Source organism: Eutrigla gurnardus (genome assembly GCF_963514095.1).
Source record: "Eutrigla gurnardus genome assembly, chromosome: 22".
NCBI classification, from domain to species: domain Eukaryota; kingdom Metazoa; phylum Chordata; class Actinopteri; order Perciformes; family Triglidae; genus Eutrigla; species Eutrigla gurnardus.
Window position 1 is genome coordinate 13750231 of NC_139933.1, and position 12634 is coordinate 13762864.

Sequence of the window (12634 nt, forward strand, 5' to 3'; positions counted from 1 at the left end):
CTGTGACGTTCGACCAATCAAATGTGGTCCAGGTGTCAATGACAACGGCGCGCTCCAATCAGAAAATGACCAACTGGCTTTTTATTGTCATATCACAAACGGAGCATATCGATATATAAACACTTGTAGTTTTTGGCAGGGAAATAAATTAATAAATACAATTAAACCATGAATGAAACAGCAAGTTATAATGAGTGTATTGTTCTTAAGACACAGACTCTTTGTAAACCTCACCTGTGTGGTTAAACTTTGCTAAAACCCACAGAACTCACACATTTAAAGTCTCCAAACATACACAATATGCTGAGTCTTGATGAAATGAGAGTAAATTGGTGCAATTTAAAGCAACATCAAGGGAAAGACCAGACAGGGTTATACAACATGTCTGTGCTGGTGTGTACTGAGGTATCCCTGTGTTCGTCGTGGCGACGATGGTGGCAAGTGTGTGTCGGAAGCTTCTGGGATGTCTCTGAATTGGAGGAAGTCGTGAAGTGGGGAGGGCACGGGGAGCTGCTGAACCACATTGGTCCTCATCAGTAGATCTGGTCCCAGCACTGACCTAATCTGCAGCCGACAGATGTGGGATAGACAGGGAACGGAGTCTAGAGGGATGAGCGGAGGAAAAGACATGGGGGGGAAATGTCATCACTCAAAGTTTACTGCAGTTTAGTGAAAGCAAATCTGCAGTATATACTGTTGGCACTGTACCAAAATGTGGACGTGGTTCCCAGGTCTTCTCCGAATGTCTTCGATGCAGAATACATTTCAAAGGCGGCGGCAGAGTCGACCAGTTTACAAATTCTAACAGGTAACTCAACACCTCGCCGTCTGCCTGCTCCAACCTAGAAAAGAGGACCGGGAGAAATTGATCACGTGTGGCCATCTGATACTTGACCAAAGAGTAAAAATGTGAGAGGACAATCTTACATGTTGGGCTGAAGCAGCAAAGACGGCTCCAGTCCAGCCTTCAGAAGCAGAGGAAGCCAGCAAGCGGCAAAGTGTACTTGATTAAGTGCCAGGCAGAGCAGATCCCTCAGCTCCTGCAGCTTTAATGCAGTTTTCCCACGGCAATGTGGTACATAACAGCCCCCGGTCAAGATCTCCTGTCGAGGGATCCATCTGTGTTTAAGTATCAGCTGCAGCAGATCGGTTTTGTCGGTGGCCAAGGCATGAATCCAGTTCTCCTCGCTCAAACTCGCTCCTGCAGCTACCAGCAACGCCACCGACTCACTGGAAGAAATATCAAATCAAAATCAAGGACGAATCCATCGGTTTTCTTTGGGAATGTGAGGTCAAATCTGCTTTCTAACAGAACCTGTATGGTTTGTCGGATGTGCGACACAAGGCTAAGGACAGCGGTGAGCGGATCCCCAGGATGTGTCTGCAGTCCTGGCCGTCCGGGCTATAACCTTCCCTCAGAAGCATCTCGACACTCCGGCTCTGCTGGCTCTGGACCGCCAGGTACAGCGGACTCACCATGCCGTCACCGCGGTCACACACGCGATCCGTAACAGCTATCAGGCTCTTGAGGACTCTGCATTGACAACGTGTTAGGAGAAAACAATATGGGAACGTTTGCATACAAAAGCTCCGAAAAGCTCCATGTGTTAATTAATCAATTTTGATTTATCAAGTAAAAATGCTAAATATTCTCTAGTTCCAGCTACTTTGCTTATTTTGTATCAGCGTAAAAAGTATATATTTGGATTTTGGACTATTGGTTGGGCAAAATATGAAGATGTCAACTTGGGCTCTGGAAAATGATGGACATTTTTCACAATTTTAACTAAAAACAAAACAAATATTTAAAAAAAACAAAAAACCTTGTGAGTCTCAAAATGTTTTAAAATGAATTCACAATCACTCTTTAGTTTAACAATTCAGAACACACTGTTAGATGTAACATCTGATGAAGGATCACAACTTGACATTCTTTCATGTTTGATAAAAGGTAAGGAATCAAAGTCCAACTATACGTCAGTAACGAGTCAGTACCCAGTGTGGCCAAACTCGGCGGCAGCGTGAATGGGAAGCTGGGGCCAGTCGTTGCTGCAGGCTACGTTAGGATCGGCCCCGCGGTCTAACAGGAAATCCACACACGCCTGGTGGCCCTCCTGAGAAGCGATCAGCAGCGGCGTGGCCAGATCAGCTGCCTGGGTGCTCACATCGGCACCTACAGCGAAAACGGAATGAAAGACAAGTCATTATGTGTTCTATGTTTTACTTGATTACAGGTGCAAGTGTGGAAAATGATCGAGTCAATATCAAACTGCAACAAACAAAGTGAAAACAGCTATTTACCAGCATTAACAAGAATTTCCAGGCACTCCTGCTGGCCATACTGTGCAGCGACGAAGAGAGGGGAGATCCCGTGGTCATCTACTGCCTCCAGGTTGCACACGTTGACCAGAATGCGCACAATTTCACTGTGACCCTTAGGAAATGTACAACACAAGTGAGAATACATTCTCAATGCGTGTGTGTGTGTGTGTTTGTGCAATGCATTATTACCTTATACACAGCCTGATGAAGGCAGGTCCAGCAGGACGCGGTGTGTGTTCGGTTGACCTCTGCCCCTTCATTCACCAGCAGTTCTACAACCTCCTTGTCCCCGCCGTCTACAGCTGGTGGGAAACAGATAGCAGACATCATTTATCCAACCACAGCCAATGTAATCTGAAAGAGGAAATATATTTGGTCAGGTGAGCTTAGGGGGGGTAAAAAAATAGTAGAAGAAAATAAACACAGAAAACAAGAGAACACCAATTTAATCAAGTGTTATACCTGCGTACAAAGGACAGGACAGGTCATTTGTTTGCTGGTTGATGTTGGCGTGGGCTTTCAGGAGGAGGCGGATCACTGCCAGGTGTCCCCGCTGTGCTGCCAGGTAACATGCAGACTCCCCCTCGTGAGTAAGAGAGTTCACGTAGGCACGGCCGCCACGGGAGGAGGAGCCGCCTGCTGAAAGGAACCAAAGGGAAGTCTTTTGACAACTGCTTATTGATCAAACATAATTATGAAACATTATCTGGTTTGACCATCTTGTTCCACCATGTTTATGTACATTTACACCATTTATATATGTGTTTCCACTGTTGTAATACATGTTTGCAAATTGTTTTGCATGTTATTTTGTTCCTAATCGTGTATCTTGAAAGTTGCATTATTAATCTCTATTTTGAACAAGAGACCATCGATTGCTTTCCTCTATGTACTGAACTGCACTGCAGACAGATGGATGACAATAACAGGATTGGCTGCTTTACACTGTTCATAAGATTGCAAATTGAACATCTCTGGGTTTTGAACTGTTGGTCCGATTTAGGGCCAAAATGATGAATTTATTCCATTTGTTCATTACTTGTTTAAGTTACTTATCCCCCAAAAAGTTCAAGCATTCTCTGCTTCCCGCTGATAGAACTACAACCTTGAGTTGCACAATAAACATTCTCACCGCCCGCGGCAGACAGAATGTCCTGCACACACTCCTTGCTGCCAGCGGCCGCCGCCTCGTGCAGGGCATTCCAACCCCGGTTGTCTCGAGAGTCAACGCTGAAACCTTTCTTTATGAGTCTCCTCACCATCTTCCTACAGCCTGAGCGTGCCGCAGCAGCAACACTGGAGACAGAGTCTGCGTAACACTCTGTGAAGTCCATCCCGTGCTTTGAAAAAAAATATTCGGCCAGTTAGAAGGGTTAGAGTTAGAAGAATGAAGCGTCCTTTTTCTGATACTTCTTAAGCTAAATAAGTGACTTAAACACCTCTTGGGTCTGCTGGAAAATGCATTGGTCAAGAGAAACTAAAAAATAGGGCTGTTTTTCTATTTAGACCAACGCTACAAACATGATTTTCTTATCGAATATGATTTATTGCTGTAGATTAAACTAGCGAACAGTTTATAAAGGAGTTTTAAAAAACGTGCAGTAAATGCAACATACACTTTAAATGCATCAGTAATATTAATCTAGACAAATTAGGAAAACACTGACAGGGAACATTTAACTGCACAATCTTTACTGTTTGCAGTAAGCAGGGTTCCTACTAGGGTGTCATTAAATCAACAGAGGAAATCCCCTTTGAAAGCTCAAAACCCAACTTTTAAAGTGTGTATTTTGATACTTGTTTTTTTAATAGAGTACTATGTACTATGTGTATGCTATTATATGTGATGTCTATGTCTTGAGCTACTTGGAACCCCAATTTCCCTTAGGGGATCGATCAATAGATCAGTCAATCAATCAAGCAAGCAAGAAAGAGAGAAATTAACTTACTAACTATCTATCTATCTATCTTCAGCCTCCAAGCTAACACTGTTGTTGACCACAGATATGACAAGTTAGCTTCGTTGCTAACGTCCTCAAATCGTATTACACAGCTCTCTACTCACCATTCAATGCGCCGAAAAAACGCCACAAACTCGACCATAACAGACACAACTTTTATGAAACACATCACGTAGTTATTTGATGTACTTAAGGGGGAGAAAGGTGCTTACTTACCCACCTGCTCTCAACGCCTGAGAGAGACGTCTCACGAGAGTCGCCGTTTGATGACGTCACACCACAACATCCCGTCGCGTGCCGCCTGCTCCGCGGTAGTTGTGGGCAGTTGTAGTTCGATGCGTTGGATTTAGCGCTAGCTAGTTAGAAATTCGCCGTTTTATCATCGGTTAGAAACCCCCTGAAGTTCATCCGTTGTTGTTTTTTTAATCGTGAAGAAATGCGAAGACCGAAATTAAAACAGCCGAGGAAGAGAAGCTAGTCGGCGGTTTCCGCTGGAGCCTTTTAAGGTACGTTTGAGGTAAAAGTAGCTTGAGATTAGCAAGCTATAGTGTTTATACATAGTTACTGTTGTTGTGTCGAGGACTTTATTCGTATATACTATACATAACGTACGTCCACATTTACCATCTCGAAGCAAAACGGATCAAATCAAACTGTCAAATCGTTTTACCATGGACCCTAAAAACACTGAGGCTCGACTCAGGATTTTAAATGAACCGTGATAGTCACATACACAGATAATGTAAGATATTATGGTTCATTATCTTTCCTCCACACAGACCCACAGTCAGCTATTTTGGCAATCGAGTAATACTAATAATTTCAGTCATTAAAATTGAAATGAATTAAAATGAATATTGTTGGGGCTTTGAACTGAAAAACGAGACATTTAAAGATGTGGGACTTTGAGAAACTGAGATTTGTTTTTTATAGATCAAACCATTACTCAAATCGTCAAAATAATCTGCAGATGAACTGATAATGAACATAATACTTCATTGCAGATTTACTGATTTTGTTTCCTAAATTGTTACTTCTCCCTGAATTTTCTCCAAAGTCATCTCCTAACTTGTCTTCTGTCCTGGCTTTACTCAGCCTTGTAACATAACTTCTGTCCCAGCGTGTCTCCTAACTATTTCTTACTGTGTCCTGCCTTCTGTCCCACCCTGTCTCCTAACTATTTCTTACTGTGTCCTGCCTTCTGTCCCACCCTGTCTCCTAACTATTTCTTACTGTGTCCTGCCTTGTGTCCCACCCTGTCTCCTAACTATTTTTTACTGTGTCCTGCCTTCTGTCCCAGCGTGTCTCCTAACTATTTCTTACTGTGTCCTGCCTTCTGTCCCACCCTGTCTCCTAACTATTTCTTACTATGTCCTGCCTTCTGTCCCACCCTGTCTCCTAACTATTTCTTACTGTGCCCTGCCTTGTGTCCCACCCTGTCTCCTAACTATTTTTTACTGTGTCCTGCCTTCTGTCCCACCCTGTCTCCTAACTATTTCTTACTGTGTCCTGCCTTCTGTCCCACCCTGTCTTCTAACTATTTCTTACTATGTCCTGCCTTCTGTCCCACCCTGTCTTCTAACTATTTCTTACTGTGTCCTGCCTTCTGTCCCACCCTGTCTCCTAACTATTTCTTACTGTGTCCTGCCTTGTGTCCCAGCGTGTCTCCTAACTATTTCTTACTATGTCCTGCCTTCTGTCCCACCCTGTCTCCTAACTATTTCTTACTGTGTCCTGCCTTCTGTCCCACCCTGTCTTCTAACTATTTCTTACTGTGTCCTGCCTTCTGTCCCACCCTGTCTTCTAACTATTTCTTACCGTGTCCTGCCTTCTGTCCCACCCTGTCTCCTAACTATTTCTTACTGTGTCCTGCCTTCTGTCCCACCCTGTCTCCTAACTATTTCTTACTGTGTCCTGCCTTCTGTCCCACCCTGTCTCCTAACTATTTCTTACTGTGTCCTGCCTTCTGTCCCAGCGTGTCTCCTAGCAGGTCTACTCTCCCCGTGGCCTCCGCAGCATCATGGTGGACATCGCCGTGAAGAGCGGATCGGCTTGGGTCTGTCGTGATCCGGGACGAGTCCTGGCTGATACTCTGCTTCCTGTTCACATCGAAGGCGACGAAGAGGAACTCAGCCAGTCAGAGGCAGACGAGACCAACTGGTGAGATGCTTCTAGCTTCTGTGGAAGCAGTTGTAGTGTTTGGATTCTCTGTGTTTATTTCAACGTTGTTGTACAGGCTGACAGAACAGAAATGAGTGATGGTAAAAACGCTGGTCTTGCCCTCACAGTGGCAGCCCGGTCCTGCTGGAGCAGACCGAGGAAGGGTCTCCTTGTGTCCTGACGCTCCGCTGCAGCCCCCCCTCCCCTACCGCTATCGGCCGCCTGCTGGTCATCAGTGAGGCTCGGACCATGGAGGTGTACGACCACATGGGAGAATACTGCGGTACAATACGCGGGGAGAGAGACGACAGCGTCCAGCCAGACAGGTCCACACACATGATCCAGGCTTGATTACAGGCTGTGATGCTGTTTTAAAAAAAACATTAATGTATTGATACATTTTGCATTTAATTTTGATGTACAAGTTTCTGATAAAGTCTGATGGGATGTTTAACATTGTTACAGTTCAGACAGAGGGCCTTTCTACAAGAAACAGGTGATCCTCGAGCATCCGTCCTCCGCCTGTGAAGTGAAGGTGAGTTCAGAAAGATCCTTGAGCTCCTTGGACTCGGTTGTGTTGGGTTTAACCTTCTGATCGGTGTCTCCCTCCTGTCGGTGTCCCAGCTGCTCTCCCTAGGCGGCAGAAGCAGTGTTTCGGTGCGGCGAGTCGTCGTGGGTCTGCGGACCCTGCGGCCCGGTGGGGCCCCTGGCCCCGGCATCGACATGCAGCAGGTGCAGTGTCTGGTTGAGGAGATGGGAACGAGCCTCTCGCCGGGAGCCCAGAACCTCATGGACATGGTGCACTTCCAGCAGAAGGTGGGAGTGAAGGAGCAGTGAGTTACTTATTAGCTTTAACAGCCTCTTCAGGCAGCGAGGGGGAACCGAAGTTAAAGGACTTTGATGGATTGAAATGCTTTAGCTCGTAACCTTCCACCTGCTTTTTTCCACTTGACTGATCTTTGTCTTTCCAAAGTGTGCCACAAGTTTTGGATTCAGTTACACACAATGGAAATCGACTCGCATGTTGACTCGCATGCTGACTGTGTATCTCACCAGAACCAGAGCAGCTCACTGGGCGGCTTCCTGCCTCTCCTGATGGGCGGTGGAGTTTTCTCTGCTCTGGCTCAAGGATCCATCAGCAACCAGCCTGCAGACTCCAGGGTATCAGTATTATCTGCTCTCAACACGTAGAATGTGTCCCCATACCCTGTTACAGCACAACACAGACAGTTCAGCCCATAGTTTACATCTGTTTGTCCTGCAAGCAGGAATCCTTTCTTTCCATTATTAAATGCTACACATCCGAACAGCTTCAGAGTCTAGTTTCTGTGTCGCCAGCCTCCAGTCGGCTCCATCAGGCCGGCAGACGAACCTCCACCGGCTCAGAACGGAGTGATGCCAGACGACTCCCCGGACCTTTCTGCTGTCAACGCGAACAATACAAGTAAGGATCGTCGTTTCTCTCACGGCAAAAAAAGAACGCACAGAAACAAAGACTTTTGCCTTTGTTGGAAGTCACAATCAGGAATGTCTATTACATTCTATAGATATAGAAAATATCATTTATTTTGGAAATTACAAGTTGTGATCTATGTCACAAAATGTAAAAAAAAAATGTATTCTGGACTGACCTTTTAGTTTGGATCCACAAAAAGAAAAAACTACTCAAATACTGGAATTAAAGTATAAAATGCAGTACAGGTTTGACAAATCTGCCTCTACCCCCAGCAGACTGCTGTAACCTATTTAATTAATTAATTCAACATGTGACTGACAACTTTTTCTTAGTTTTGAGATTCACAAATGTTAGCAGCTGACCGGTTTGCGACGTGATCTCCCGTCTCTAGCGAGCGGTGGGAGGGGAGGCCCAGCCAGCCACGCCCAGCTGGCGGAGATGATGTCACAGCTCTTGAAAGGCCAGGGGCTCGGCCAGGCGGCGAGCTCCGGCCCCGAGCTTCTGCCCGTGCTCCAGAGCCTCTGTGGTCAGGTGACGAAGCTGAGGCTGGACGACGCCACGGCGCTGGCGGAGAAGGAGAAGATGATGAGGAACGGCTCATGGTGGGTGAACTTCAGTCCTTCCTGTTGAGAGACAGTGTTTTAAAATAATACAGTCCAACTCACTGCTGCTGTTGCTGCTCACATATTACACATTATATTGATCCTTCCAGTCTAAAGAGTTAACTTTCATATGTTTAACATCTGAACCCATCTCTCTACATGAAGATAAAGGTGCTCCACCTTGTGTTGAAAAGATGTTACTGCAAGGAAAATCAGGCCACCAAAGATACAATTAATTAAAATTAAAAATAATCTATTTTTATTCCTACTTTACTATATTACCACTCCTATTAAATGTTAAGAGCACTAGGAGCTACTAGTAGAGATAGTATATTATTTGTTTAGGGGTATTAATGAAGTTAGACAACATGTAATTTGTTCAGAACTTTAGTTCCATGAAGTTAGACTCGTTTTTATGTTTACTTGTTGTTTCGTGGATACTTGTGTTCTCTTACAGCATCATTATTATTTTTATGTCCCTGCAGATTTGTTAGGAACCAGAATATCTGGGCATGTCCTTAATTAAATAGAAAGTACTGTAGGAAAACCAGGAAGCCTTTCTGGTTAGTGTTGTGATTTTTCTTGCAGCCACATCATTGTGGCCCAGTCACGTTGTTGAGGCTGGCGTGGGTGAAACACAGACCCGTTTATGAAACGGGCCGATAGTTCTGGTTGTCTGAAGTCACATTGTTTGCTGAAAGCTGACGCCCAAACATTTCCCACGACCTCATGTTGGAATATTCACCGACCTCCAAACCGCCTGGCAGCACATAACCACATATCAGGACATTGTTCATCAGACTACACAGTAATAAAGTCACTGGAGAATTCTAGTTTTCTAACGGTTCTGGTCGGTGAACAGCTGCCAGACATATAAGGAGCTACTTATTAGCCAGCGGTTGTGAGCCGTGCAGGGAGGAGGCTGATACGGAGACAATAGCTTTCATTTAGCAGCACTGATGCATGTGTGACTCCTTCTAATGTTGGCAAAGTGCACCAAACCTCCTTGGATAAATGGGATTTTAAGCCTACATTTATGCAAAGACTCTGTTTACTTAATCCACAGCGAATATTAGTTTCACTCAACTGTTTAAAAAAAATGTGTTTATGAGCCGTCGCCTACAAAGAGCAGTTTGATAAATGAGTCTCTTTGATGAAGCGGAGCGGCACATGTGGGCTCAGAGGGAACGTCTGAGTGTTGAGTCCACATCGGGGAGAGGACAGCAGCTCAGCGGTAGGTTTCTCTCAACCACATCAGTGTAGCTGCCTCAGGTTAATACTTTACATTATATTCCAGGAAACAGGAAAAGTAATGTCTACTCTTATAAACTGACTGACAAACAAACAGTTGTACCTTTTAAAGTGTTGCAGACTTCCTGGTAATCCTTTGTTATGTATTTATTCCATGTGAACTGACCTTCCTTTAGCCTGCCCATTCTATCCTCTTGTAAAGCTTGTGATTTCCCAGAATGCTTTTGGACTAATACAGGAAGTAGTTGCTTTCACTTGCTTTCAGTTGCCACTTGCAGTGGAGAAACTGGGTGATTTGTAATGTTGTTTTGAACCCAAATGTCTTGCAGTTGCATTGCATTCTGGGCTATTGTGGCTGCTGCATTGCATTCTGGTCTACGTCCAGCTTCTGTAGGTGCCGAAATGTATTTCTGGATTCCTAACTAAATGCTGACCGGTCATTTTTAACATCGCCTGCACCGAAAAATACAAAACATCACCAACTACTGTTTTGTAACGAAGGTAATTTTCGTCGAGATGCAAAAAGACTGGAAATGGGTGGGAAAATAGAACATGCAGACAGAAAACGAGCCTCAGTGATTCGGATGCTGGAGAAGTCTGTGTTTATATTTGAGGTTTCGTCTCCGATGTTTGTTCATGAGTCACACAGAATGTCTTTCCCCTCACTCACTCCTCCACGCTAGACTTAAATACGCCTTGTGCAGTTATGTTTTGAGTTATTAAACTGCTGGTTGATTTTTATTCATTGAGAAAGTTCAGCTTAGTTTGTTCAACTTGATGGCAGCAGCGTTTAATGCCACCACTGAAGAAGAAGCAGCGAGTCCATGAAGTAAACCCAGATCCACTGCTGATGTAACAAAGAAAAACTTCCACACACTTTTATCGCAATTCTTCTGCAGTTTCAAATATATCTGTGTGTTTTTGCATTATATGTTATTTTTACTTATTTTGATCCTATTTAGTATAAGAACACATGATAAAATATTGCTACTTTCATTCCGTCTGAGTGTTATCAGATTTCGGAGGTAAATTTTACTCTGCAGATGTTTTTAACCAAACGTTACCGCTCTGCAGGGAGTTGGACTCGGCCATGGAGCATCGTCTGGAGGAGATGGAGCGGAGGCTGAAGGAACACGTGGACCGCCGCCTGGACGCTCTGGAGCAGAAGCTGGAGAAGGCCCTGCTCGCCGCCCTGCCGCATATCGCCTTCAACCAGGGAGACTCGGTGGCGGCAGCAGCATGCATGGGACCATCGGAGCAGACCGCCCCAACGCCGGCCTCGCACTGAGTCCAGGACCGCTAACAGACTAACGTCACATGGAACCTGGAAGCCTTTCTGTCCCTGGTCCTCCTCAGACCAGACCTCCGTCTCCGAGTTGAGACACTGAGGCTGGGAAATCTGGACATAATAACACAATAACCACAATAATCTGGTGTTTGATGCCGCATCTGTAACGGTTTGTCTTTTATGTGTGGAATAACACGGTCGGGCAGCCAACGTGAACCTCTTGGATTGGATCATCGGCTTGTGAACGCGATGCAAGTTTGACTGAAAGAAACCAAAAAAAAAAAGAACACCTTAACTGCAGAAATCCTAGACCAACAGGCAAAGCAGGCATTTTAAACGATTAGACAGAAAATGAAGTAAAACTGATCATATGATCAGGTTTTAAAATAACAATCATTTACCCCATTTATCCACCACGGTTCTCCCGTCGACATCCTGACTCTTCTTCACTCTATTGACTGTAACTGCACTGATCTGTTGTTATGTGTTCTGGTTAGTCAGGTTTTAACTGTTAGAATCTCAGAATGAACACATAAACGTCCTTCACATGGTGTAAATAGAAGGTTTAACTGAGTAAAACGTGTTTTAATGAGACAATACAATGTTTAAAATAAATGTACGTCTGTAACATAAATCTGTAAACTATTAAAAAGGACTGTTTTGACTTGTGATCATGATGGTTTTAATAACTGCTGATATAAATATCAATAAAAAATATTTATACACATGAATTGACTGTGATTACTCAACAAGTGACTCTATTGAGCAAGTCACTAACTGGATGAACCTTAGAGAAAGCTGCAGGACACTAGAGGGACTTGAATACATAAAAATACAATAATCACGTTTTATGCACAAGAAAAGGGTTATAAAACATTTAACAGGGGCAAATGTAAGGCACAGTTCATGTTACTATGGCAACGATAACAAGCAGAACACGTTGGCTTCGGTTTGGTATCTTTGGTTTAGAGCGAGAACAAAACATGAGTCAGACGATACTTCTAACAGCTGACAAAGTTGATTTATGTGTGTACGACTTTCCCGAAAGTTAAGCCGATGATCCTTCCAGTAACGCTGACTCATGAATGGTCCGAAGTGAACCGTGAAGGTCACCGAAGGTCGTCTGCACAGAGGACATCTGAAGGCCCGGCTCCCAAAATATAACCAGGAACAGAGGAGGCGGTCGATGCCAACATGCTCAGCTTTCGAGCCGAGTCAGTGGAATTGAAATGGGTCACATATTACATAAGGAGGGCAGCGAGTTATGAAAATGATGTGCAGATGTTTGGACATGTGGAGGACAGACGCTGAGTCAGCAGGGAGAAAATCTGCTCTCTTCATCAGGTCGCCGGTTCCGTTAACATGTCGTCCAAGAGAGGAACGCTCCCCGGTGATCTAGTCCTGCTGGAAGATGTCATTCATCTGCATTCAGGGAGGTATTCACTGTTAATGGTGAACCCACTTCACACTCTTCCACAACACTTAGATAGCCGAGCAAAATGAGCAAAATGGCCACTGGATCCGGCTCCAAAGTCTCGATGTGATAGAAAATAAGAGAAGAAAACTCTGCAAAGCCACTGGAATTTAGTAGCTT

At 44.5% G+C, this 12634-nt stretch overlaps 2 protein-coding genes across 5 annotated transcripts; one reads left to right on the forward strand and one right to left on the reverse strand.

Annotated features, from left to right (window-relative positions):
• Nucleotides 1-61: 61 nt before the first annotated feature.
• On the reverse strand, nt 62-4543 carry asb3 (ankyrin repeat and SOCS box containing 3). Of its 2 annotated transcripts, none has more exons than XM_084039629.1 (10): nt 4500-4543; nt 3455-3662; nt 2785-2958; nt 2512-2624; nt 2302-2434; nt 1996-2173; nt 1316-1534; nt 928-1230; nt 709-842; nt 62-602 (listed from the first exon to the last, which is right to left on the reverse strand). In XM_084039629.1, exons 2-10 carry the CDS (start codon nt 3654-3656, stop codon nt 373-375), a joined length of 1686 nt encoding a protein of 561 aa, XP_083895755.1. In that variant the 5' UTR covers nt 3657-3662; nt 4500-4543; the 3' UTR covers nt 62-372. The 2 variants fall into 2 exon arrangements, with proteins under 2 accessions (XP_083895755.1, XP_083895754.1); XM_084039628.1 differs by having other exon boundaries at nt 2785-2961.
• An 88-nt stretch (nt 4544-4631) lies between these two features.
• Nucleotides 4632-11327, forward strand: cUnh10orf88 (chromosome Un C10orf88 homolog). 3 transcript variants are annotated; one of them, XM_084039631.1, is made up of 9 exons: nt 4632-4789; nt 6259-6443; nt 6572-6769; nt 6909-6978; nt 7068-7259; nt 7500-7604; nt 7782-7887; nt 8291-8501; nt 10827-11327. In XM_084039631.1, exons 2-9 carry the CDS (start codon nt 6304-6306, stop codon nt 11038-11040), a joined length of 1236 nt encoding a protein of 411 aa, XP_083895757.1. In that variant the 5' UTR covers nt 4632-4789; nt 6259-6303; the 3' UTR covers nt 11041-11327. The 3 variants fall into 3 exon arrangements, with proteins under 3 accessions (XP_083895757.1, XP_083895756.1, XP_083895758.1); XM_084039630.1 differs by having other exon boundaries at nt 6271-6443; XM_084039632.1 differs by having other exon boundaries at nt 4633-4789; nt 6274-6443.
• Nucleotides 11328-12634: the final 1307 nt, after the last annotated feature.

What these genes read in the sequence shown, in the direction of transcription:
- asb3 (XM_084039628.1), bottom strand. Translation starts at nt 3,656, where the DNA reads ATGGACTTCACAGAGTGTTACGCAGACTCTGTCTCCAGTGTTGCTGCT. An exon ending in CATTCTGTCTGCCGCGGGCG is followed by an intron (nt 2,962 to 3,454) that starts GTGAGAATGTTT and finishes GGTTCCTTTCAG; the next exon opens with CAGGCGGCTCCTCCTCCCGT. An exon ending in GGAAATTCTTGTTAATGCTG is followed by an intron (nt 2,174 to 2,301) that starts GTAAATAGCTGT and finishes TTTTCGCTGTAG; the next exon opens with GTGCCGATGTGAGCACCCAG.
- cUnh10orf88 (XM_084039631.1), top strand. Translation starts at nt 6,304, where the DNA reads ATGGTGGACATCGCCGTGAAGAGCGGATCGGCTTGGGTCTGTCGTGAT. An exon ending in TGGTGCACTTCCAGCAGAAG is followed by an intron (nt 7,260 to 7,499) that starts GTGGGAGTGAAG and finishes GTATCTCACCAG; the next exon opens with AACCAGAGCAGCTCACTGGG. An exon ending in ATGATGAGGAACGGCTCATG is followed by an intron (nt 8,502 to 10,826) that starts GTGGGTGAACTT and finishes ACCGCTCTGCAG; the next exon opens with GGAGTTGGACTCGGCCATGG.